Below are 27,546 nucleotides of genomic sequence, written 5' to 3' on the forward strand. Positions count from 1 at the left end.
TAATACAAGGACTAACATATTTACACAGATATTTGAAGACCCTGGACATTTCTCAACCACATTCTTATTTGTATCACTTTTCTGCAAATGTTTGAACACTTTGGGTTATTTTAATTGAGAGATTTTGTGTATTTTTGTTTTGTCTGAGCTCTTTTTTCTGGTTCGAAGTGGGCAAGGTTCTGTTAGAAAAACACGAGATGTCACGCATTTCTGCCAAACAGGATTTTACAAGATCTGAATCAGAATGTGATGACAGTCCATCGTTACTGTTGCAAGGCCATTGACAATCAAATCTGATCAAACCACACTCACACAGTCCTGATGAAGCAGATTAGCAGTGTTTTGGGGATTTAAACTCCTAAGAAATAATACATAAGGGTGATTTTCTCTTGTATTAAAGGATATTTAATGTTAAAGAGACAAACTGTACTTAAGATTTAAAATGAAATAAAAAATAAGGGTTTTAAGTCTAAGTTCTTAAATTCTGGTACTGTTTAAAGGTTTGTTTACATTGATTATGAATATGAATACACCAGTTCATGTTCAAAATTTGAAGGGCTGCCAGGTTTCACTCTGAAAATTTAATGAGATTAAGTGAAAGGTTAGGTTCACAGTCTTTCAAGTCTGTCTTAAAATGACAGTCAGAACATTGAACCAGGTTTTGTTTGCTGCAATCATTCCTCCTGTTCATCTAACATTTAACCTGCTTTTTGGACTGGGTCAGAAACCATAAGTGTATTATGAGCACATCACACAAAATGCACATTTTCCAACTATTAGTCAGTCTCAGTTTTCTATTATACTGTATGTCGTTGCTGTTCAGTAAAAGCCATGTCTCTTTTAGTACTTTAGAATTTTTCAGATAATCTGAAAGATTAAATGTCCCTTTATGAGTTGATAAAATGCTCCTACTATAGTGGTAGTTTCACATGTTGCAAAATCACATTATCATCCAGTGAGTAAGGAAGGTGGTTGGGAGTTACAGTGAATGGACACACCTCAAATTCCTTCTTTTAAGAAGAAACAAAGGATTTTGAATACACTGAGGTTTACTTGACTTCCTTTATTATCTGATCATCTGAAGCATGGTCGAAGAAACTTAATTCATACAATCAATTGTGCGTTTAACACATGTATCCAAAAGCCACTCAGTTGAACTGATAAATATAACATAGAACCTTCCAAAGTATTGTATTAAAATCAATAACATACAGTACCAGTCAAAAATTTGGACACCCTTTCTTATTCAAGTGAATGGCAATTGAAGTTTAAACCATTTTTTTTTTCATAGGATGACTTTACTTTCTCTCACAGCTAGACATACAACGTTGGAAAGTGTAGAGGATCCAAACTGGGGGAAAACTAGATTAAAACTAATCTGCATTAAAAAAAAAATCTTGGTATTTGTAGGACACATTTATTAAAATCCTAAAGTGACGAGCCTTATTGGTATTCTTGTTTTAGAATCGTTGTTAATGATGAAATGACAAAAATGTCTTAACACCAATATTTAAGGTTACATTTAAAAGTCAAACAATCATAAAATGATTCCCATGGTCGACTTTTTCTATGAAAACATATACCTCATTCCTACAAGACTTTCAGGTTTCCATCCTTCCCTTTGTATAATAGCCTACAAAAATATCTTACAGTGTAAAATTTTGAAAATGGGTGTCAGTGTGAAAACTATAATTTCACAAAGCTTGATTATCTTAACAGATATGTGGCATTTTCTTGACAACATGTTATACAAAATACTCCATTTCCTGTTTAGGAAAACATTATTTATCTGTCCACAGAAAGACATGTATTTCTATGTAAAGATGAACTCGTTCTCAAGACTCATCTGTAGAGTTCTGTCAGTTATTGATATCTGATAATTATGAAATGGTAACACAATTCCAAAATATGATGGTATTTCATGAAAGATAAGTTGGTAATTACATTTTCATTCCTGGTTGACATGTACAGTATACATACTGAATGTTGTATATCTTACACATATTTAGGAATGAGGAATGTGTGCTTCACTGTAGAATAAAGCCAACAAATGAAAAAAATAATAATAAGAAAGAAAGAATAGTATGGTAGCCTTTATAGATAAGGCATTTTAAAGACTCACATTCATTATTTCACACTTGAAACAGCAGCTTGTTCACAATCTGACTGACCTTCAGTAGCCTCTTACTGACAATCAAACACATCACAGGAACAGAGGTGAGTCAGTGTTTACAAGTTGACCACGTTTAAGCCCAGACTTAAGTGTCTTTAAGTGGCCTTACGTGGCCATCAGGCTTTGGCTGTACTAACACCACATAGGCTTTCCACCCTCCTGGACTTTTAAGAGCTAAAGGAAGCTCACAATCCCTCCCTATGAAGCAACGAGTGATTTGAAATCCTGTTAAAATCTTTGCTTCTGTATATTGATGCAGGTTTGCAATGCATACCACAGAGAAGAAAAGTATGAAAATTTAAAGCTTTTAAAAGTGATATCTACACACAAAGTTAGTAATTGCATAATCGGGGAACACCTAAATAGAGTGGATAATTTTTCCAAGGTATGTAATCGTATTTAAGTTATTCATACTTCAAGCCAAAAAATTACACTAGGGGCGCTTACCAGAGGGAACTTAAATTAACCAGATGTGCTGTTTCCAGAGGTGGGTGTGTTTAATGTAACTGACAACACACTCAGAAGAATCTCATCTCGAACCGTGTTTACAGAGACATAAAAGAAATGGCAGTGATTTGGAAATGATTGGTTCTGGAGTGGGTGTATGCAAACTTGAGCTAAGTGCTTTTGAAAAACTGATCACTCAGTTTGTTAAAGCCAAATGATTTATTCAAAGAGACAGCTGTGATTTCATAGTGGCCAAAACCAGCAAAGGTATCCATTTATTCTCATTGGAATGTCAGCTTTTTGACGTGATATGCATATTAGTGTAAGTAGTATTCTGTGGTAAAACTATTACAGGTATCATGGACACATACTGCAATGACAGAAATATAGATCACATTCTTCTTCACCAAGCATTTAAGAATTTACGTATATTTGTGTCTAATTGTATTTAATTTAATTTGGCATAATTAGTCCTTTATAAATCTGGGGGTGGAATATAGTCCTATACTGTGACACCACAAGGTGATTTGGATTGAAGACAGGAATCCAGATATACAGGAATCCAATATAGGAAGACAGTATATGAAGAATATATTGCAGTTTAATGGAAGTGGGATCAGACTAAAACAGATTCTGTTTGTTTACTCCCAAATGCAAACTAATATCTTGCTTTTTTAACCATTGGGCCCTATGGATGTATAAAGTCCTGCAACCTCTCATATAATTTCAATTTTCATCCAACTGCATTGGCTGTGTTAAATTTTGTACTCTTATTTTTCATTTTTATGTCTTTGTATTCAGTTTTTGTATGCTTCTGTTACGATGTTTTAATAACACTTGTTTTTATTTTCCTCCTGTAGTCTTTATCAGTGCATTTCACCTCTGCACTGTTGGCACTTCTGCAATTCATGTTACTGTGCAAATGAGCTAAGCTAAACTGCTAATTATTGACTTGATGTTCAAGGCGACTGAAAGTGACTCCAGGTCTGTTTTCGTCTTCAGTACTGTGCATCAATCAAAGTAATAGTTCTGCACAAAGACTGCATGGATGCCTCTGTAGACAGGAGAGAAGTTGTAGATGAGAGCTCTCTCTTCCTCCACAGGACTAGAAAAATGGTGGTGGTTCTTCATGGCTGGAGGAGAGAAAGAAATAGAAGAATGAGAAAAAAACGTGACTGAGAGAGTGAAGAAAAGAAAGACAGGGCAGAATGTCGAGGTGAAGATTCAATTAGTGTTGAAGCTGCTCTTGCTCTTTCTTTTCACCACTCATTGAATTTAGTGTGTTAAGAATTCAATGAACAATGATTAAATTAGCTGTATCGGTTTGTCTCTGTGTCTTTTGCTTGTGTGGAACCTCACTGGCTACATTTACTCCCTAATTCCAGATTTATGCCTTACTACTGTATGTCAATAGCTTAATCATACAAATCATACTAATTTAGACTAATTTAAAACTTTAATCTGTCTCTGGATCTGAATCACAGATACACTTGTTTCTAGACAATCATGCTGATTGGCTAATGGTGTTTTTTGGAGAACAGATACATCTTGTCTGGAAGTAATTTTGACAATGTACAAGGATGAGTCAGACTCATGACTTGTATGTTATAGCCATATTCATTTACTATATTGCTATAGGTAAAATGCTACTTTTGCAGGATTGATCACAGTCGATATGTTCATGTTACTTGCACAAAAAATGTATTATTGATTTGGGTCAAATAGGCCACACCTATGAGAATTTGGTAACCAGTTACAAGGACATGCTATGACATATTAAACAGCCTCATTTATTTGTTTAGTTAATTTTAAATCAGCTTCAATGAGAGGTCCTTTAAGTGCTCAGAAATAGAAAAAAAAAGAAAAAAAGAAATAAATTTGGTCATACACAAACCCATGACATCATAGCCATCTAATTTGCTGATTAAGCTCATGAGATATGATCGAAAACTCCAGAACAGCTACTAAATGAGCCTTAAGGGGAGACACTTTTGTCAACTACTGTTAACAAGGTCAACAATGAACTTTGAAACATAACTTTTAAGCCAACATGGGAAATAAGTAAAGTAAAGAAAAAAAAAGAAAAGGAAATTTGAACATCTACATTCCCATGAAAACAGGGCAAACTCTGTCTGCTGAGAGAATCATGCAACATGATCGAAAACTCCAGCAAATACATTAATGGCTCATTATATTATGTAACAAATTTGTAATTAAAAACAGTGTAAAAAGTAAAATTTGAACAAAGGAACTCAGGAAAAAAATGTTTAACCATAAGTAGTCATATTTTTGCATCAGAAGGCATCAGCCAAACTAAGGAAATCTTTACTGGCTCAACTTTTCACCAAATGTCTGTTAAATCAGTGACCTACTTTAGCTTTTTGGAAATATTCTGCTAAGAAACATTCAATGGAAGAAATGGACAAATAGTACATATAACAACCTGACAAAGGTAATAAAACATGAAGAGATACCACATGTTACCTTCAGAAACAAAGAAGCTGGCAGTGTAGAAGCTGGCTCTTATAGCAGAGCCGGAGTGAACCATGCCAGGCTTATCTATCCACTCAAAGGGGCTCTTCTCTGGATGCCACTGCACTGCGTAAAATGGGTAACGGTAAGCTGAGAAAAACCAGAAACATTGTCAGATAAAAACACAGAAAAGTCCCACATGTACTGAAAAATCAAGTCCAAATATATTATAAAAAAGTGATGGTGTAAAGTCACGTTGATACATTGAGCTTTATAAAAGAAAACACCAATACCTCAAGTCCACAGTCCACAGATGAAATCTTTGTTTTATCTTTTATCCACAGCAATCCATGTTATGTTGTGTTTTAAACAATTAAAGTAAGTGGGAGTCATTTTTTATCAATGTCTTACTCTACTGAGATGTCAGTGATTAGGTGATAATGCCATCTAGTGGACAAATGCTGAACTTACAGCACTGTGCTATTTGCTGCACTATGCATTTGTATCAAGCAAGGGCTCTAATCGTGTCTGTTTATGACTATTGTGTAGTGAATGACATAAATGATATGGCACTCAAACTGCAAAGTTGTTAGAGAGGAACAGTACCTTCCATGGTGGAGATGAATTCTTTCTTTCCATCATTGTTGGTGGACAGGATTTTGTAAAACCTCTTCAGCTTGGCATTTCGGCTGTAGTTCTGTTGGTTCAAAGGCACTGATTTTACATAAGTTATCACACCCTAAAATGAGCTACATGCACTTTGCTCATTTTGCATGGAACAACAACAAAAACATAGTAAAAGAATAATAATAAAAGTAACTGATGTATTGTGATTTAATGCTAAGTAGCTATTTTTATTTACAGTAAATGCTGTGAGCTGAGACTTATTTAGCAAAAAGGGTTGTTGTTGAGTACCTTGTTTGAGGAAACTCAGCAGGACACATACACAAGATAAGTGCACTAGCCCGGCCACACTGAAAACCTTATATGTCTGATACACCAAAAAGGATCACTAGCAGATTTTTAAGTCACAGACACTTGAATATCCAAGGCATGGATGGTCAAACCCCTGAGCTTTGTCTTACAAGATGAACACTTTACCTCACTAAAACCTCACTAACTCTGACATCAGCTAAGTATGGTCAGATGTGGTCTCTTCTCCTTGGAACAGCAGTACTTAGGCCTTAGGTGTGATTATTAGCCTGGGTGCATTTACTCTTTAAAACCATATGTACATACATACTGTATATGAACAATGTGGATTTAAAAAAGGTTTTCCTCACTGGATGAACAGACGTTTTACTGCAAATGTTTCAGTTTTGGAAGGTTAAAGACTATGATATTAATACTGAACAGATTACCAGAGTTACCAGTTGACATACTGTTGAGGTTCCCTTGAGAAGTATAAGTAAATAGTGGCCAAGTGGTAAGGTGTTGTCTTGTAAACCAAAAATCATGGGTTCAATCCACATCCATGCCTTTAAAAGTTTATATGAGTACTTTAAATAATTCAAAAGAAAAAAAGAAGCTCATGTGGTTAATTTATCTCATCAGGTTTTAAGACCTGCACACCCACACAGGTGATCTCACTTATTCTGGCTGATTACACCTTTGATCATGGTGCAGTCTGGCCGAAATCCACCTAGAAAACAGCATGGGTAGGGTTTTAAACATAAACTGCAAGAGTTAGCATGGTTAGTGTGCTAACAACAACAGCCCATGAAGTGGTGAATTATACACTTCACTGTCATTGTCCTCTGTCACTGTCCTTACACTCACCGCATTCAAACAGCATCTTGTCTTCTCTGCTGATGGTGTTACTTTGCGTGTAGTTATAAAACGAGAATAAAAACAAGCAATATTTCCTGAAGGAGAGGTCAGTTCCACCCTTCTCTTAAACTGGATGGACACTGAAGAGCCACACAAATTCACAAGTCAAAGTTCAACCAGATTGAACAGAAGCAAATGTGTCTTGTCATGAATGGGAAGCAAATTTCGGTCTGTCTGCACCGTTAGGTTGGAGGTGGGTAGAACTATGCTGGGAATGATATGATGTCGCCGGACTTCATGGACTAATAAGGATGTACTTTGTCCCATCTCAACAGGTGCAACAGCCTAACAGGAAAGTCAGGTAGATTCAGTCAAACTGAGTGTACACACAGACCTGAGAAGAGGTTTGATCAGCAAAATAAAATCACTTGTTTGGGTAAACCATACATGCGCATGGCCTTTAAGGCATCAGTAACCTTCAGATAAAGTGCTTACTAGATCCTTCCACATCATTTGAAGCTCCTCTCCTGCTCACCTTTCTATCCAACTATCTTTGTAACTCTCCGAAACCAGCAATCCTACGAGTACCGTCGTCACGATTCACATTTCTACTGACAGGGCTCATCATGATAAAGGTGCCAACTTCACACATTGCTTGGTAATTTGTTTAGTTTGCTTTAAACAGAGGAGATCATTGCTGAAGCAGTTAATCCATTAACCAATCAACAGAAAAGTTGTCAACAATTCTGATAGTTGACTTATCATCACTTATCACCTTGCTGTCTGTGCTCAGGCATGGAGGCCAAGTGGTAAGGCACTTGTAAACAAAATATCATGGGTTCAATCCCCATCCATGTTTTTAAAGTTAATACAAACTGTGATATGAGAGAGGTATGGTTTGTCACCGTGGTGTACTATGTGACCACATCTTAACAACCATTCACACTTGCAATGAATGTTACAAACAGGGATATCGGAGCATACTTTTGGACAGGCTCTCCTCACAGGCATTTGTGGTGTTGTATTCATTTGAAAAATGATATATTATGCATGGCCCCACCAATTTTGACATCAGAATGGTGTAGGGAGAGTGAGGTTTTGGAGACTTTTTGATGATCTAAAGAAGGAAAAACCACTGAGTGGGAGCAGAAAATACCTGTATAGACAGACTCCAGCTGTGGAAGTTGGAAGTGATGTTTTCCTCAGCCAGGGACTGCAGCAGATCCTTGGGAAAACTCCGGAACAAACGGCTGGACTGGGCCGCTGGAGGACGGACACACACATTAGTGTCAAGGAAATAGTGATGTTCAGAAAACTCGATTAGGAACACAGAAGAGAGGCGGTACCAATTAATGAAAAGTATGTTCTAAAGGATGTTAAACACATTATTTTGTAGTTCTGTAATATACTGGACTCAGTCTTTGGACAGTTGGGTTAGAGGTGAGGGCCAGCTACACACAGTATGGTTAAATAATTACTTTTATACTCCTTCAACTTAATTTAAGCCATAACACAACTGGAATTAAAAAATTAGCAGAACTTAAAATTACCCTTTCATGTTGACTAGTGTGCTACATGAAAGGGTACTGTGTCATTAGCATAGGATCAACCCACTTTTTAACATGCTGAACGCCATGAGTTATAGTGCTGTGAGTCCAATAGGAATCACGGTTTGAAAGGTAATAACAGGCTTCTCTCATGTCCCATCTTAGCCAAAATCTCAAGATTGTATAAAAAAATGTATTGTATATATTGTATATATAACAGACAAGGAAGGTACTGACTTTTCTTAAACAACCTAACAAGAACAGAAGAGAACTACTGGTTGCACGTCAACTGTGACAGTCATGTATACATCTACATATCTACATCAAGTGAGAAAACAATCACCATTTAACAAAAAGTATAAAATGAATAGTCCCCATTTACACCTGGGATTAACATGTGATCTGTATCTGGATACATTATCTGGATAATGACATCATATCCATGAGGTCTTTGCATTTACACGTGGTATTAAAATAAGTTCTTGTTTTCTCAATAGTGCCCGCATTGTGATCGTATCTCAATATGCAAATAAGCTGGGCAGAGCTGGCAGACTGTTCAACAAACAAGTGGCGTCCCAGGTCAAGGAAACTGCTGCCATGAATGTACGTCATTCATTTCTAACTCAACTAACTTTTTGTGAGGGAAGACTTTGAGTTTCTGCTACTACTTGTAGCTATTGTGGGGCTTGCTTTAGCTGGCAGGAGGAGGTGGAGCTAGGTGACCTTTCAACTTAGTGGGCAATTTTTTTTTCTTATGAATGTGGTCACACTGTACAGATTTTATTTACACCTAGCTGAGATCCCATCACAGTGCAAACCTGACCACCTCCAAATGTGGTCTGGCCGATCTGATCCTATTATGACACACAATGCATTGTGAACGCATTTACACTTTACATTATAATATATCCAAAAATAAATAAATAAATAAATAAATACAAATCCCCATGTTATTTGCATGGGATCCGCCCATATATTCCCACATTCAGTACCATGAGTGATACTGCTGTGAGTCAAAAAGGGTTCCCAATGGAAAATTCAAGCAATTAGGAATCTCTGCTCTTATGGAAGTTTTCTAGAAGGATTTCTATAGAAGCAATCCCACAACAACTGTCAAAAATAAGGCTTTTGTTTTTTTTTGTTTCATATCTATGTTTTCTTAGAGAAATATGTCTAAGATGTGGTTAAAAAATTATTTAGTAATTGACATGTAAGCATTAAATCAGACCAATGTTTGGCAGTTTTAGAGCATTTTCAGACCAAAAAAAAGCTCAAAACAACATAAGATGGTGTTTTCATACAGGCTTGTTGCAACAGGTACCTATGAGAAATAGAATTACCGTCCGGGGCGTTTGAATGCTTGTGAAACATCTTTGTGCCATGAAGGGGAAAAAGGGGAAGCAACTGCAGGTTACGTATGAGGCATGACACTTGTTATGTAGTAATACAAACATATACAGCAAGATATGCAGCTCAACCAATGTCACAAATTACCTACAGTATGCAGCAACTGTCAAAAATAAGGCTTTTGGTTCATTGTTTCATATCTATGTTTTTTTAGAGAAATACATCTAAGATGTGGTTAAGAGATTTTTTAGTAATTGACATGTAAGCATTAAATCAGAACAATGTTTGGTAGTTTTAGAGCACATTCAGACCAAAAAAAAGCTCAAAACAACATTAGATGGTGTGTTCATATAGGCTTGTTGCAACAGGTACCTATGAGAAATAGAATTACCATCCAGTACGTTTGAAGGCTTGTGAAACATCTTTGCGCCATGAAGGGGAAAAGGGGGAAGCAATTGGGCATGAGCATGACACTTGTTATGTAGTAATACATATACAGCAAGATATGCAGTTTGACCAATGTCACCAATTACCTACAGTATGAAGAAGAGAAAAAATAAAACAAAAAGCTGTATACACATTAAAAGACTGTTGTATAACCAGACACCAATTGTATTGTAAACAGAGCCATCCCATCTACATGGGAGACATTCAAATGTCACATTGGACACCATAGCTGATTCAAATGAGGATCACAGTTTGTCATATGAAAACAGAAATTATGCTTTTTTAGGCATTTCTAGAGGAATTCTTGTAAAAGAAATCCCTGTTCTGCTTTGCTTAATAAAATTTGCATCCTCTTTGAATGAAACAAAGAATGCTTTGTCTCATACTTTCAAGTATGAAACCAGACTGAAAGTTGTGTTTTAGTCCACATTCAGACCAAATCCAATAATGCATGAAAAAGGGCAGCAAAAAAACGCAGCGGCTGTCCGGCAAAAAAAAGTTGAACAAGGTTCAACTTTTGCCAGAACACAAGGTGATGTCATCTGACAAGGCGCTACATTGGTCAATCTCATAGGCGGGCGATCAGACCAAAGACGCCCATGGAAAGAAGAACCTTGTTTACCATGTAGCATTGAAGAATTCCACTGTTTACTGAGGAACTGTGACGATGGAAGAGAGACTCATCACTGCCATGATGACAGAGCTGTACAACCCTGCCATAAGGGGGAACAAAGACATAAATCGCCATGCACTCTCTTAGCATTGTATCGGGCTGCAAGTCGGAATTTCTGGTTAGTATATCTACATGTGCTATGATGAGATATGTCACACAAATGGGCCATGTAGTAACAGGCCCACAACTCTGCAGAACCCTGTGTGGTAGTGCTGCATTGCTGGATTTGGTCTGAATGCGGCCTTAGTATGACCATAAAAGTCAGCAAATGTTGATTTCCATAATGTGTAATAAAAATTTTTAAAAAAGCTAAAAAACATGTTGAACATTGACCATACATGAATCACTGTTCATCCGCATATATTTAGAGAGGGACATCCCACTGCATTTGCTTGGACTCCACCTCTTTCACACCACATTGTGCACCATGACTGATGTTGCTGTGTGGTAGATTGGGATCACAGCTTCAAAGCACATGTAGATAAGAATCTGTCTTCTTTGTAGTGCTGTTGTAGAAATTCTCTTATTATTGTCTAAAATAAACACAATGTTATACACTGGTTTAAGGCTATATGTTGCACCATGTAACATATAATAATTAAACAAAGCTTACTGTAGTGTGAATTCTGTATGAAGCTACTGTGTTGTAAATGATCTATTGTTTTTAAGTGTATGATGCAATCATGTACATATAATGTGGACATCTGCTGGCCAAACCTTGATAATGCATACGTATGTATGGATTACACCTGAAACCATGATGAAACAGCTGCTATTAATCAAAATACAAGTGGTCTTACTATGTTCATTATTGTTATTTTGTCAAATTAAGCTAAATCCCTTCTAACGTGAGTCTATAGCTCTGTGTTTAAATACTGTGGCAGGTCCAGTGGTCAAAATCAGCACAACACCTTTGTTAGTACTAACTTGTGTGACAGAAAATGATAGAGAAGAGAATGAGTGTAAACTGCGAAAAGAATCCAGAAGAAAACAGGAGAAAATAATCTTCTTCATAGATAAGAGGCTGCTGAGGAGGCAGAGAGAAGAAAAGAACAGAAGAACAAGAAGAACAAGAAGAACAAGAAGAACAAGAGGAAGAGGAAGAAGAAGAAGAAGAAGAAGAAGAAGTATACCTGGTGTGAGTGTGAGAGGTAAAGCCACCGCCTTGGTATCAGTGAGGGTGAGCAGGTTTTTGTTGGCTGTGAGGACAGACAGCTGCTGGAAGCCCTGGCAAGTTCCCCAGATAGGAAAGTAGTCCCCAGCATCGTTGGCCTGCAGGCGATAAGAGTGTGAGCAATGAGAAGGTGATGTCAGATTAAAACTAAAAATGATGATTTGTGATGGTTTGTTTTATCATTTACTTCTCCAAGGACTGTTTTTACGCAGATTGCTCTTTTTCACCTACAACCCAAGTGCTTCACTCTCATACATTTACACACATTCATTTCCTCCTCTTTTTTACTATCCCTGCACCGTAGCCCACCAAAAATCCCTATCTTGGAAACAAAAAAGGGAATTTCTTTCTAAAAAGACTATATTTGGAAGACACCCACATGAATTATCTAACTTAGACTCCTGAAGCTTCATACTGTATTAGCATTTCTGCACAGTGGATTTTCTCCCCCATCACTTACATTTGAATAACATCAGGAAGGGATCTTTTGACCGCCAGTGTGAACAGGAGAAACAATTAAAGCAAACAAAAACTCATCCTGAAATGTCACTTCATCTTGGCAGCTAGTTATCCAAGTATTACCTTAAGAGCAAGGTCATAAAAGATCTTGGCGACTCGACTGAACTGGGATGTCTGAAGGTCTACATCTCCTCCCGGCAACAGCAATCTGACAAGACATGTCCATGTTAGACATTTAGGCAACATGCAGGGAAAGGCTGCTAGGAAATGTTGAATAAAGTGGTTAATATCACTTTTTCACGGCTTTCACATGTGTCTAAACATGATGTGTAAATGCAACATGTTAAAATTACAAACAGCTAACTGAATGGACAGATCAAAGCTACAGACCACAGATAGAACAAGTGAGTCTATGTGCCTGAAATGTCACCCTGTCTGCCTGATAACCAGCGCATCCATCAGCTAATTTCTATTGTTTTGTCTTGTACAACAGCAATTAATGTAGTATGCTTTATAAGCTAACATTAGCATCAGTTATGGCAGAAATCTTATGTTTATAATAATCTTTTCTGACTGATGAAACATTGCTGATTGACCATGTTAGCCTGTCAATATTTTAGCTAACAAACTATGCCAAAACCTGCTGTTAGGAGCTTCTGACCAGTTCTAGCAACAGCAAATCTTCTGTAACTTTTTATCTAGTCAAGTTTTTATTTTATTTTTTTATTGTGTATCCTCTGCCAATACAATGGTCTTCAAGAGGTGCCAAATGACAGAAAACCTGTAGAACAATGTAAACCAATAGCCTGGCAGAGATTACTTGATTTGTGTAATTTTTGGCTTATGGCAGCAAAAGACAGTCAGTGTGTCATAAAAGAGCTGCACAAAGCAGAGAACCAAAGAATCCTGGCGAACTCACCCATTTATTGTGTAGAATATCTTTGCATATTCTTCTTCTGTGCGATTGATTCTGGTGAGCAAATAATGAAGAGGAAGAAAATGGTTAAGCCATTAAATATCCAAGATAATGGACTACATAATTAATCACTCTGGATTGAAGTAGAAGATAAATGTCTACACACCGACGACCAATGAAAAATGATCCCGCATGAATACGAATTTAGACATTTTTCATCCGAATTCATGTAATCTCAAAACTTAAAAGATATTTAATCTGTGGAAATTCTCAGGTCTAAAACCACTTTCTATTATTAATTATTATCAGGACACGGACAAAGAGGAAGCTAAGACACCTCTTGTTTCCTGAATTTATTACAGTATATACATTACATCTAGTATGTGATTGAACATAACTTCATTGATAAATTACTTTAATACAGAGACAGAAAAAAGACATTTTACAGTTACAGACAAAAGGCAGTTTTAATAGAATTCATCATATTTCTTTCTAAGTGAACTACTGACTGACATCCCTTTCATTTGCACAGGCTCCGCCCCCCATCAAACCACATCAGCGGTCAGGCACCATGACTGATATGGCTGTGAGTCAGATGGGGATCACATTTCAACAGAGGTTTCAGCTAAGGATTAATGCTCTTTTAGTAATTTTCCAGCAGGAATCCTATAAAGGGATTCCCTTTACTAATGTAAAAAAAGAAGATTAGACATATACTGATAAATACGAGTTGTACCACAGTTGAAGAGCCCATAATGTGCCAGATATCAGGAGTGTGCAGCTGGCCCGGTGGACACATTCTGACTCTGTATTTCACCCTAAAACATGCAAAAATGTATACCACTGATAAAGGAAAAGACAAACTAGATGTGACAATGAATGCATATGGCTTTGTCTTGTGTGTTTATTCCAGGAGTCAGCAATGCAAATGAGAGGGGCATGACTATCAGTAACTTGCCAAGAAAGAAATATGATGAGGAGGTGTATTATGACAGCCTTCTACAGTGTCTTTACTGAAAACAGCTGGGGTTGGAGGTTGATGAGAACACTGAGAGTAGAGCAAAACAGTAAAGTTTGTGGCCATAAAAGCAAAACAATCGGCTGAAAGACACTAAAACCCTCTGTGGAGCTTAGGTTAACTTCAGAATCTGGTGATAATTCTCTGTGGTTTTGTCACTATGAGTGACCTCTTTCACATCAGACGTAGTCACAATCTACTGCTATTGCAGAAACTAAAGTGGCAAGATCTTCATCTCATTATACAGTATAATACTGAAACATTCATATGTGGGCAGTTTATCGGATTATGCAATGACTAATCTAATGATCCCAAACTCGATGTTCCTGACTTCCCGCATTCTTGTTTGTTCCAAACATGAAACTACTGCTGACCAGAAATGTAGTTATTTAGTGTAAACGTATAAACATTTTTCTTCATTTTCCATGAGTTCTTAATTGTGGTGATCTGATTTTTTTTATTCTTGCTGAAAACCACATGAGTTCTCTATTGTTGTACATCACAATATGTCAACACACTGAGCCCAGAAAAAGGAAGTCACAAAAGAAAAACTATGTGCTAGTTTACATCAGAATGCAGTTGAGGTTTCAGTCTAATTACTGGTATGGACCTAACAACAAGAACTTGCCCCAGGGCCACTCCAACATGTTAATCCAGTCATGCTCGTACACCTAACAGGTATGACTGAAGGGCTTGCATCTGGTCCCTACCTGATGGGAACAACTCTGGCCCCAGCCCCCTCCAGGTATTTGACGTAGGAGGCAGCGATGTAAGAAGAACCACGGGCAAACTGGTCACCTGGAAGATTTTCCTGCGCCAACACACCTAGGAAAGACAAAAGACAGATAACATCATAACACAGATACACAGAGATTTGATAAGTATGCACAAAAGTTAATGCTGCATGGCTGAGGAATTCTGTACACCAGTGTTTTCCTCCTCAAAACACTTCGAAGAGATCGAATTGCCTACAGGTATTGACTTGTTCAGTCTTGTGACACATGCATCTCCCTAACAGTGTATGCTTCCTTTTGGGTTTTCCAGTAAGGTCTCTAGATCATTGCATCATGATTGATATTCATTACAAATGCAGTCCTGACACAAACAGTCAACTCTGTCCACACGTGATACAGAATTCATACATAACTATACAACTAAAGGAAAGGTAAAGAAGACTGAAAATCTGACCCAGCATTTGGTGCATTTTGATACTCAAAAACTGCACAATTTAGTCAGTGCTCCAAAAGTAGTTTTAAGTAGTGGTTTTGATAGCTTGTAAGTACTCAGAGAGCACAATTATCTAAAATCATGTCAATCATAAAAAAGTGCAGTAACTTTTAATCTTCATTGAAACACAGTGAAAGAAACTCATGGGATACCAGATTTTTTGGTTTAGTAAACTAATCCAAAAACGTATCTATTGGTTCCTTGGCCCATATTTCACTTTTTTTTTTTTTTGGATACCCTGCTGCCAAACAAACAGCTTATCAAGGTGACACTGAATCTGGTATGACAGCACAATGTAATGTGAATGCACTTGACTCATAACCACAAATCACAAGTCATGGTCTCTGTTTGCAAACTTTGTTGAGCTCTGACCACAATGATTCCAGTAGTTTCCTCAGGCCTGCATATTGTAATGTCATAAGTCACTGATGCTTATCATTAAAGTCTTTTAGGCCAGAAATAAGGTCCAGGTGCACAGCCCACATAATTCGCTGTCTTGCTCAAGGGCACAATGCAATACAGCCCAACCTGAACGTCCTGTTTCAGGAGGGTTTTCTTGCCTTGCAGTAAAACTTAAAGGTTAAAGGTATGAATCCGAGTTTCTACTGTGTAATAAAATACAGTAAACATATATCACCTTAATTATTATGACACAGCATAACGGAAAGACAAATAAAGCATAACTGCAGCAGCCATCCATTCACTATATTTCTTCGTCTGCTCTCCTCTGCACAGATTTATGTTATCAGCAGAATAAGAAAATGTATTCAAAGTATTGGACGTAGTCTACTTCTATTGGATGTCCTAATTCTTGTGGCATTTTTGTGTTGAAATACATACACACACACACACACACACACACACACACACACACCTTTTCTCGAACATTCTCAATGACAGTTACATAAGTGCTATCATAATCCGACATGTACAGCCGGACACAAATAGCTGTTCATGAGGTACTGATCTTACCGATGACCGGTCGGTAATTTAGCTGCTGGCTTCTCCCCGCCGAGCACAGAGGCGGACAGCACCAGAGGCAAGCGGTCAGCACCGCGAACACCGCTGCAGCCGGCCGACACATCCAAAACACCGCGCGCAGTATTATAGACCGCTGGAGATGAGGGATGCAGCCTGGGTTTGCAGGTTGATGATGATGAGCCTCGTTAAGTTTCGTTAATAAAGATAACAAAAGGCAGATAACATACAGGACCAACGTTTTTTTTTTTAAAAAAAAGGCACAAATTATCCGAGCGAAGATGCTGCCCTCTGGGTGATGCTGCTGCGTGACTGAAGACTGCCTGTCCTCGTCTGGTCTATGTCTTTGCCTCCCGTTCAGGCTTCTGTAGCCCTACAGACCTAATCCATAGAAACAGATCAGGCAGATCAGGCTTCTTCCCCGTCTACAGAGACCAACAAACGTGGTGGAGGACAGACAATCAGGATCCTTTGCTTGAATAAATGTATACATAAATGTAAAAATGCTCAATTATAAGTAAAAGTCCAGAATTCAAAATCCTACTTCAGTAAAAGTATCAGGAAAGTATATTCAAAGAACTACTTGTTAATATATCTAATAATCTAATGATGTCATACAATAATATGTCAGTCAGAGGGAGCAAACCAGTACTTTTACTTTAATACTTCAAGTACATTTTGCAGCTAATACTTATGTACTTTTACTTGAGTAGAATTTTAATACAAGATTTTTTATTGTAATGGAGTATTTTTACATTGTTGTATTGGTACTTTTACTTAAGTAAAGGATCTGAGTACTTCTTCTACCACTGGATAAATGTAATGGAGTCAACATACAAAATGTATATAGTGAGGTATAAAGTAGAATAAAATGGAAATACTCATGTAAAATACAAGTACTTCATCACAGCTTAGGTAGAGCATACATGTATTCAAGCTCCACAGATGGGTGTATCCTGCTCCATAGTAATACTGCAGCTCATTAAGGCTAACTACAAGCAAATAAAGTGATGAGCAAGGGGCCTCTCCCTACTATGCCTCCTCATTTTCCACGGAAAACTATAAATTTCTCCCGTCTTCACCTCGTCTCGCTCACTAACATTTACAAATATAACGGCAGGAAGAAGAAGAAAGAAGCCTCCACAGCAAGTGTTTGATCGTCTCTGGCGTGAAGGGTCATGGTTCGAAAAACCCTTTCAATTGCAAAAATATTCAACCCTTTAGGCCTTTGTGTGATTGAAGCACAACACTCTCCTTGATTGGTGTCATTCTTTTCCAGCTTATCATAGTGCTGCAGATGTGATGAGTGTACTAAGCTCTCAGTGTGTAATGTGTGATCAGACCTGCCATGAAATTTTTTACATGCGACGTTGAACTTGAAACACGGCAGTTTTCACCACTGAAAAAAGTTATATAAAAAGAAAAGAAAAGAAAGGAAAACCCTCTGTACCATTACTTCTTTGTACATTTTTTGCCCACACTGCATATCTGCTGCATTCTGTAAACTTCTGGGGTCTAAACTTCTGCTGACCTGCACATTTGTCATCAAAAGCACTCTGCTTATTTACCTTATTTGTTGTTATGTCAGCAGGTCCTTTCACTGTAATAACATGTTGCACTAACCGAAATGTCCTTCTCTTATCTATATCTCACTCTGTTGGTAAGAAATGTACTGTGCAAGTATGTTTGTGTGTTATCATTTCACCTCTACAGCACACACTGTTATAGCTATCCTCTTAATTTATCCTTTTCACCTCATCATTGGGCAGCGATGGGACAGAAAGAATGAGATAGAGAGTAAGACAGGCTGTTGTAATAATAATAATTATTATTATTATTATAATTATAATGATAATGTGTTTAGAGTCAGCACTGCAGTAAGGAGTAGGTGTTTTAGAGTGTGCGTGTGTTAATTCGATGATGTCAGCAGTTTGTAACACAGGTAGCCCATGGATCAGTGGCTTTGATTACAGTATAATATCATATAATGCAGGGGGACGAATTGCATTGCATTACTACTGATTAACCACAAGAGGTCACACTCCTCCACCAAACAGCTCTCTCAGTTTCATATGCAGTGTCTGTGTGTGTGGTTGTGTGTTGTGCAGATGTGTGTGTGTGTGTGTGTCTCTCAGGGAACATAACTGCACATGAGTTTATCACTGTTAATTGAGCTGGATGGTTTGTCTTTTTTATAATAAATTGGATGTCAGTCTCTAATGTCCTACTCCAATGTGATTCAGCTTTAGTTCATGGTTTTAATCTGTCTACTGCAGCATCCAGATATGTCTGTAATATGTGGCATTTTCTGTTTTTGTATCTAATGTAATTATCTCTGTTGAATATTGTCTCAGGGTTTAAAAAACTCAACTTTACATGCTGGTCTGAATGCAGCTGAGTATGGAAATGTTAGGTTATAAGCCTATTGCAACAAAATGGGGATCAGGGGGGTTAAACTGAGTATTTGAAGTTTGTTCTGAAATACAAACTTATTGACTTCACCCTTTGCTGTTAGTAAGGCCAGTTTTAGTATTTGTGACTGGGGGTGTTCCCTGTTGAGCCAATGCTTTTTTAGTTTTGGCTTGTTGCCTCAATGGTTTTAATCTGCCACAGTCTTGACCCTCTTGTGACCACCCTCACCCCCCAACCCTATAATACAGTGACATTTTCCCTTAGGAACCAAGGCAAGCCAGGACACGACTTGCTATCCAAAAAGCTTTCGTACAAAGTACTTTTGTGTAACAGTTTCCTCAGTTTTGTGAAACAGCACCTCTCTGGGTTGTAAATGCTGGTAAATATCAGCCAGTCTGTGTGGTTAAAGATGGTATTACACCTGTACTGAAGTCTGCCAAAGAGAAGAATGGTGAGGTTGGTGTTCTGTCAGTAAACAGGACTAAAAGTCTACAGTCATGCTAATGAGCAACTAGGCCAAAGTAGTGCTTTGCTCTAAATGATAACATTAGCATACTTACAATGAAAATGCTAACATGACATTAAGCAGGTGTAATGTCATGCATCACAGCAACAAGTGCAGTTAGAGATGAGGATGCTTCATCCCCATGAAAGAAAGGAAAATGTACTTCGGTGTCAATTACTGTGTCAGACACTCCCTCTTCTGTTGGTCTATCTGTGTCTTTGCTTGCTGGTGTCATCACTGATGGATGGAGATATGTCTTTGGAGCTGTTTGTGTGTACTTAACTCCTTCTTGTGTTTGTGCTGATATTACAAAACTCATATTACATACTGTGGTACTGTGTCTTGTTTGTCTGTACAAGAAAGCTGTTAATGCATGCTGTCTACACAGACACGGTCGGGGGCCTTGATTTAATTTGAAATTTCTCCAGTTTTTTATTTGAGTTTTTCTGTCACCTGTTGACCATGTATGATTTGTGACAGAGCCTGTGCAGGTCTTCTCATTGCTTGTGAAAATTTCTTAATTTTTAACAGTCTTTACTGTTCAGTATAAATGCTAATCTGTAAATAAAGACAACTTATATTTTCATATATTAAGGAAATACATAGGTGGTGTGTGCATGTCATGTACAGTATATTCACATTGTTTCTTATTGATGGGAACATAGGTGCTTGGTGACGTAGTGACTACTCACAAGTTGTCTTGCTTGTTGGTGAATTACTGTAGCTGGTGACCTAACATTAGCCGCACAGCAACATGCTCGGGCTAACCAGTCCTAATATTTCGGTCACACAGTTTCTGCAAGTTTTCTGTAAGTGTATTTGTACCATCGACCTCTGTCTCATAACTGTCTACGAATCATGTCTCTTTTATTAACAAGTTTTTGCTCCGACAGGGTTGTATAAAAGCCGAAAAGAGAAAAAACAGCTAATGAGCTATGACAGCTTCCATATTGGACTCTGCGGCTCTCTACTCCAACAAATGTCAGAGCTATATTGGTCAAAACAAAATGTTTGTGCAATTTATTTCATACTGTGATTTACTTAATTGGGTTTCCCAACTTCTGAAACATCAAGCAAACATTGTGATGAGACTTTAGACTGTTAAATAAGGTCAAGAGTGAAGAGTGAGCCTTCAAGGTCAATTTGAACATCCATGTTTGTAAAATCCATAAATTGCACGATGACATATCAACATTGAGCTGATGTCTTGACACCGACTCTTCACCCAGCTCTGCGGTAAATACAGCTCAGACAGCTTTTCATGTGTGTAAAGCCTTAGTGTATGTGCTAGAGAGAGGGGGATGGAAAGAGAAGATAATACTTTCAAGAACAACTACAATATATGTGATTCTGTGTGTATCATTTGCCATTTTACAGTATGACTGCAGTCTATATGTGTATTCAAATCTGCTCTTCCTACGCCTCAGGGCAGTTCAGTTTGTACTCATGAATACTCTCTTCAGTCCACTATCACCAAATGAAGGAGAAAAGGCCGTTCCACCCCCTCATCTGTGATGTCACGCCGATGTACACTGAGGCTCCGCAGAGACTGAATTAGGGAACATTGAGTAAATGAGTGTGACAGTGAAGCTACGGGAGGTGATTTTCCTGGTGATGTGTGCACACTGTTCTGCGTATGAATACTAACTGGGAAAGAAAGCTTAAAGCATCACTCGTTAATATTTTCTGTTTTGACAACAGATCAAATGACTGTGTGTAGTGTTTACACCCCCTATGTGATAAAACCACATAAGCTCATCATCAACTCTGCAGCTCTACAAAGCTTTTTAGTCTGTTTTAGCTCATTGTTTCGGTCACATTTACTGTACGGTTTAGTCTCACAGCTCTTATCAAGCACATTTCCAGCTGCAGCAAGCATCCGTTTTCAACAAACAAGCTCTGATAAAAAAAATGAATTTACATTTATCAGATGGCCAGAAACACAACTCCAAATTAATAATAATGTTTTAAATTAGTTTTAAATATGGTTAAGTTATTGATCCATCAGTATGTTACTTGTGTTTGAAGTGAAACTATCTTTGTTGGATGTCTAGATTGATATCTTATGTTATTTTTTTTTTTTCTGTTGTCAGACAAACCAGTTTAAACCATTCCTTTATTAAAAGAACAGACTGGAACCCCTTCGCCTTTGCCCATCTAACCTAACAGAAAAGAGTTGATTGGTATTTCTAAAGCCAGACTATCCTCATGATATCAGTATTCAATCCAAATAATTCTACAACTGCACTGTAATATGAAAGAAAATATCTTTTTTTATTATTGTAGTTGCTGTGTGGGAGCACAGATAATCCAAAACAACTTTGGCAAAGCACATAGAATGCATTCCCAGTTTTAGAATAACAAAAGGCAAAAAAAGGAAACAGTTTTATAGTGTAATTCATGTGGTTCTGCCTTAATGCAACTAAAACCATCTAATTACACAGGCTGTTTGCGAAATCACTCCCTCATTCGCTACTCACTATGTAATAGACACTCAACAGTTTACTCCAGTTGTAGGAAATAGCGACTCTCTAGGAAAAAAAAAAAAGTCCCCCTAATGAAAGCTGAAGTTTTTACTTTTGCATAATTTTATACAAATCTACTGTAGATAACGAAATAAACGCAAGGCTTGAGTAAATGTGCCCAAACACAAAGAGAAGCATTAAAACCGTGGTTGTGCGATGCCGTTTGAAGAGCAACAGTTGAGAGAGGAAACGAGGGGAGGGAGAGACTGAATGACATGCGACAAAGGTCCACTGGACCCGAGGACACTGCGGTTATGTGGCATACGTCTTAACAGATAGGCTAATACTGTTTTAATTCCACAACTTTAGCCTGTTAGGTGGCAGTGTAACAGAAATGATGTGTTGAGGCAACAACAACAACAAAAGTACTTTCAATCAAGTGTAAATGAAGCAGGCTGCTGTTTATAGTGTGGGGAACAACCAATGGGTACTTATTGGATATTGTTTCTGCTAACAATACCCAATGAGTTTTACAATAAGCTGTAACTCTGTTAGCCCTCACTTAATGGGAAAAATAACATCTGCCCCCAGATATAACTCTAAACAGTGATATAAATCTATGATATTCTAACCACAGGTGTTTTAGCTTAGTTTGCCTGATTAGACTTCTTTTCAGGACTGTGTGGGCATCTACAGACTGGTTGATTGATGTCTCCTTGACACTTTTTTCATTTATAAGGTGGGACAACATGCATGTTATCATTATTAGTACCTGAAGTTTGATGATCTCACACAATTACCAGCGTAGCTCTGGCCTTAATTCATCTGAGCTAAAGTTTAATAGACTTTTTTTTTTTTTACCCCCAGCAGACATTTTTACTTGTTACAGCAAGAAATGCACTAGTGGAACTAATAACATTAATGAAGGCAGTGTTCCATTTGTAAACCACTAGCAAGCAAACATGCACAACTCTGGAAGACTTTAAATGAATACCCGCTGGTGGCTGCTGCTTGTTAAGGCGTTTAGATATATGTATATATATTGGCTCATTGCATGTTGCCTCTGTATGTAAGTATGTGTGTCCTTATATGCATCAATTACTTAAATTACTTAATTAAAATTGAATTAGTTAGTTAATTACTTTGTTAAATATTGATAAAGGCTCTCAGGTGTGTTATTTGTTAATTGTCTTGGAAATAAAATGTTTTGTTATAGGCCTATGCAAATAAACAACCTTTGAACTGAAAATGAACCCAGAGAGGAAAAGATGATTGGACACAGAGGGTGAAAGGGGGGGGGGGGGGTTAAAATGGAGAGGAGAGAGGAGAGACAGAGATAAATTAAGGAAATAAAGTACTGGAAAAAGTGGAGACAGAAAGCTGGGAAGAGGAACAGGGAGATAGCAGGAATGACACAGAGAATGGCAAATATAGAGAGACCGAAAGAAAGTATGAAAGAGAGGTGACTGGACTCCGTTAGCAGAGAGAGAGAGAGAGAGAGAGAGGGAGAGAGAGAGAGAGAGAGAGAGAGAGAGAGAGAGAGAGAGAGAGAGAGAGAGAGAGAGAGAGAGAGAGAGAGAGACCATTGGTGCCGCAGCGGGACCGACTGTCACACGGACTGTCAGCGGGGTCGTTACCGGAGAGAGCAGCCGCTACTCGCCGTTTAACGAAAGCCACACTGGGGGAGAAACACAGGGGAGAAAGAAAAAAAGAAGAAAGAAGAGAAGAAGTAAAGAAGAAGAAATAAGGGGGATCGTTATATTTGCTGTGGCTGCTGTCGCCTGCGTGTCATCACCTCTACCGGACAGGATCTACTGCCCTCATTATCATCACTCCTCTTCATCATCCCTCATCATCATCACTCTCATCCTCCTCATCATTTAGACCTCTCCTCCTCTTCCTCTTCTCCTTCATCACCATGCCGGGTTGGCGGAGAAACCTCACTTTCTGTCTGCAGCGGATGCACGAGGAAGGTAGGAAGGCAAAACAAATTAATGTGCGCTTGTGTTTGCGCTAGCACGTGAGTGTGTGTGTGAGAGAGAGAGCGTGCGCGCGGAAAATGTGGGTTTCTTGCTGCTGAGATTTGTGCTGAAATATGAGCAGTTTTGTTTCTGGAGACACTTTGAATCTTTCCGGTTTCTGCTTCATGTGTTTAGAGTTTTCTGGATCGCTGGAAGTGTGTGTGTGCGCGCGCTCTTTTTGCGCATGTGTTCTCATGGCTGATTGAAAAGCACCTGCAGCTTTGGTATTTGTGTGTCTGTGTACATGTCTTTCTATGTTTGTGTGTGTTTAGTGTAGCCTATGTGTGTGCGTGGACACGCTTGGTCTGTTGGAGCCGCGCGCTGTGCGCACACGTGTCACCACGGGTTTGTTCCGCCGTTTCAGCAGAGATTGCGCGAGGCTACTGATGCTGGCAGGTCAGTGTGTGTGTGTGTGTGTGTGTGTGTGTGTGTGTGTGTGTGTATGTGTGTATGTGTGTGTGTGCGCGCGCGCGTGTGTGTGAGAGGAAGAGAGGGGGATAGAGAGAGAGAGAGAGAGAGAGGCTGAGAGAACAAGAGAGGGAGAGAAACTGCATGTTGGTCCTGCAGCATGAACACAGGAGGAGGCAGACAGTGATGATGTTGGTCAGTTAGTGTGCACGCGTGCAGCTGAGAAAGTGGCCTATGTGTCGCATGTGAAACAGACAGAGAATGGTGTTGACAGTGGTATGGATGAGAGAGGGGTTTTTTTTATATCAATAGCTTATTCTGGGCACTGTGTGTGTTTCTGTAGGATAAGGTCATCTGAGAGAGAGCTCAAGATGACCCAAAAGTTTTTATTGGCATTTGTGTTAATTGTGTTGTCTGTTTTTTGTAAGAAAATTAATATTTAAATCATATGCTTATTTTGAATAGTAAAAAAAAAAACATCCGCACTTAGTTTCTGTAACCCTATAAGCATACATTTTTTATGATATTATCCACTGTCCACATACTTTTGGTCTTGGGCTGTTTTTCATGTATTATTTACATGCTTACTTTGTGACAACAGTTTGGGGAAGGTTCTATAAAGACATGATCTCAACCCCATCCAACATGTTTGGGATGAGCAGCAGGTCAGGCCTTTTTTTGCCATATATCAGAGGTGGTCGACCTCACTAATGCTTTTGTGGCTGAATTTGAGCAAATTCCTGCAACAAGGTACTGAAATCTGGTGGAAAGTGGAGAATAGTTAAGAACAGGAGGCTGTTACAGCAGCAGATTAATGTTCATGCAAGGCTCTAATATGTGGCAACAGAGGACTTTAGATTCGGCATCACATGAGTACAAGTTGCAGAGATACTGATGTTGACTCCTGTCCATCTCCAACACTAACAGTAAAATATTTCTGTTAACCCTTGAACACACTGTTGCACATTCAAAATCATCCACCTGTCTCTCTGCCTGCAGCAGTATTTCAGACAGTTCATCCAGATCTTTTAGCCGTTATTAACTGCTCTCTTTCTACTGGCATTTTCCCCTCCAGTTTTAAACGAGCCACTGTTTACCCATTTTCAAAAAAAGCACCCTCTGGATCCCTAGGTTTTACCATTTTAGAAAAAAAATGTCCACACAGCATTGATCTCTTTTATGAATACTAATCAAATTTTTTTCCGTTTCCGCTCATTACACAGTGCTGAGACTGCTCTGGTTAAGGTCACTAATGACTTACTGTTCACTGCAGATGCAGGCCTGTACTCCATTTTAATTCTCCTTGACCTCAGCTCAGCTTTTGACACAGTAGGCCACAATGTCTTAATCAGCCATCTGAAAAACTATGTTGGCATCAGTGATCTGGATTGGTTTATCTCCTATCTATCAAACAGGTCCTTCCCTCTCATTTGCAGATCTAGAAAAAGTCATCCATGCTTTTAAATCCTCCAGCCTTGACTACTCTAACGCACTTTATTCAGGTCTAAGTAGGCGAAACATCCAAAGACTACAACTTATACGAAACACTGCTGGCAGGCTTTTAACACATTTCAAGGGAAGCGATCACATCATAACAAGCATTGCTGCCCTTCACTGGTTGCCTTAAATTAAAGCCTTGCATGGTCAGGCTCCCGTCTATATATGTGACCTACTCACCCCATATGAGTCTGATCGCTGCTTGAGGTCCTTTAGCAGGGCCCTATTAAAGGTTCCTGAATCTCACCTTGTTACTAAGGGTGGCCTTTGCTGTCTGGGCCCCACAGCTGTGGAACTTCCTGCCTCGGGGTCTCCGGCAGGCAAACTCAGTATCTTCTTTTAAATCTCTTTTTAATACTCATTTTTATCTTCTGGCTTCTTCTTAACTGATGGTAATTTGTGTAACTATTCTGGATTATTTTATCTTGGTTTTCATGTTTTGGATTTAATTTACTTTTTACTTCTGTTTTTACTGTAAAACACTTTGTAACTTTGTTTTGAAAGGTGCTATGTAAATAAAGTTATTATATTATTGTGACATTTGTGGCATGTGTAATGGTCACATGGCATTAAATAAGGTGGAAACACTGGGAATGACAGAGGCTGCTGTTTTTACTGGAACAGATCAAGTGATTTATTCCACCATTGTCCCAGAAAGTGCGAGAGCATGTCGTGTGTACTAGCAGACCTTGTGCCCTCTAACCTTGTGAGGATGTTTATCTTCTGATTGAAAATCCTTTGCATGTTTACTTAAACTGTATGTGTGTAAGAGAAAGAGAGGTAGTGCACAGCAAAGTGAGAATAGGTGTATAGGACGGAGTGTGTGTGCGTGTGGTTTGTGTTTGATGTAAGGATATACTTTATTCATGTGTGAGCGACAAAGCGAATAAGGTGTTTGCTCAAGATGAGTGTGTGAGTGACACAGAGAGAGATGGGGCAACTCAGATAATTATGCTTGTTTATGATGTGTGTGTGTGTGTGTGCAAAAGAGAGGTGCAAGCAATGGTGCTAGAATGAGTGTTTGCTCATGGTGTGTATGTGTATGAACGAGAGATGCTTCTGTCAAATTAGTATGCTGGATACACAGTGACACTGCTGTCCAATGATAACTGCCTTATGGACTCATGAATTGTTATCTGAGGCCCTATTTGTACCAGTCCTTTGCTTTTAATGGCAAGCACTTCACAGTATGTACTCTGTTTTTACATAGATATAGACTTTTACATTAAAAACAAGAAAGAAGTGGCCAGATAGAAGTGTATGAAAGACCAGAGCATCTTAAATGAACTGATCAAGTTGTTTAGTTTCAAGTAAATTAGACCATATGTCATATTTTATTTCACCAGAAGGTTGACTGCTTTGGGGCGGGGAGGGGGGCTGCTGAGCCAAACTGGGGAGACACTCAGCAGACAGATTTTTCTCTGTTCTCTGTTTACAGTAGGAACGGCTGAGATTGACAATAAAATGAGAATAGCTGGTCCACCTTAAAGGTCAGTCCACCTTAAGTGGGCCTGATCAGGTTAGGCTGACCCATTGTCGTTAACTCTGGGGCTAACCTCCTTCACTTTCCCAGCAGTTGGGGAAGTTCCA

At 38.5% G+C, this 27,546-nt stretch overlaps 1 protein-coding gene, 1 long non-coding RNA gene and 1 other non-coding gene across 3 annotated transcripts in view; 2 read left to right on the forward strand and 1 right to left on the reverse strand.

The window, feature by feature from the left end:
• Positions 1–1,048: 1,048 nt before the first annotated feature.
• zgc:171566 lies at positions 1,049–17,006 on the reverse strand. Its single transcript, XM_044349410.1, has 9 exons — positions 16,643–17,006; positions 15,154–15,268; positions 13,429–13,479; positions 12,633–12,717; positions 12,010–12,148; positions 8,019–8,125; positions 5,699–5,789; positions 5,105–5,242; positions 1,049–3,753 (listed from the first exon to the last, which is right to left on the reverse strand). The coding sequence occupies exons 1-9, from the start codon at positions 16,752–16,754 to the stop codon at positions 3,632–3,634; spliced, it is 960 nt and encodes a 319-aa protein (XP_044205345.1). The 5' UTR covers positions 16,755–17,006; the 3' UTR covers positions 1,049–3,631.
• Positions 14,053–14,109, forward strand: LOC122981562. The gene has a single exon (XR_006403275.1). It is a non-coding gene; the product is annotated as a U7 small nuclear RNA (small nuclear RNA).
• A 6,401-nt stretch (positions 17,007–23,407) lies between the features above and the next one.
• The window catches only part of LOC122980102, a 76,347-nt gene continuing 72,208 nt past the window's right edge, over positions 23,408–27,546 (forward strand). Inside the window, exon 1 of the long non-coding RNA XR_006402995.1 lies at positions 23,408–24,003. This is a non-coding gene — a long non-coding RNA (uncharacterized LOC122980102). The remainder of the gene's footprint in view (positions 24,004–27,546) is intronic.

Source organism: Thunnus albacares, chromosome 4 (assembly GCF_914725855.1).
Source record: "Thunnus albacares chromosome 4, fThuAlb1.1, whole genome shotgun sequence".
Taxonomy (NCBI): domain Eukaryota; kingdom Metazoa; phylum Chordata; class Actinopteri; order Scombriformes; family Scombridae; genus Thunnus; species Thunnus albacares.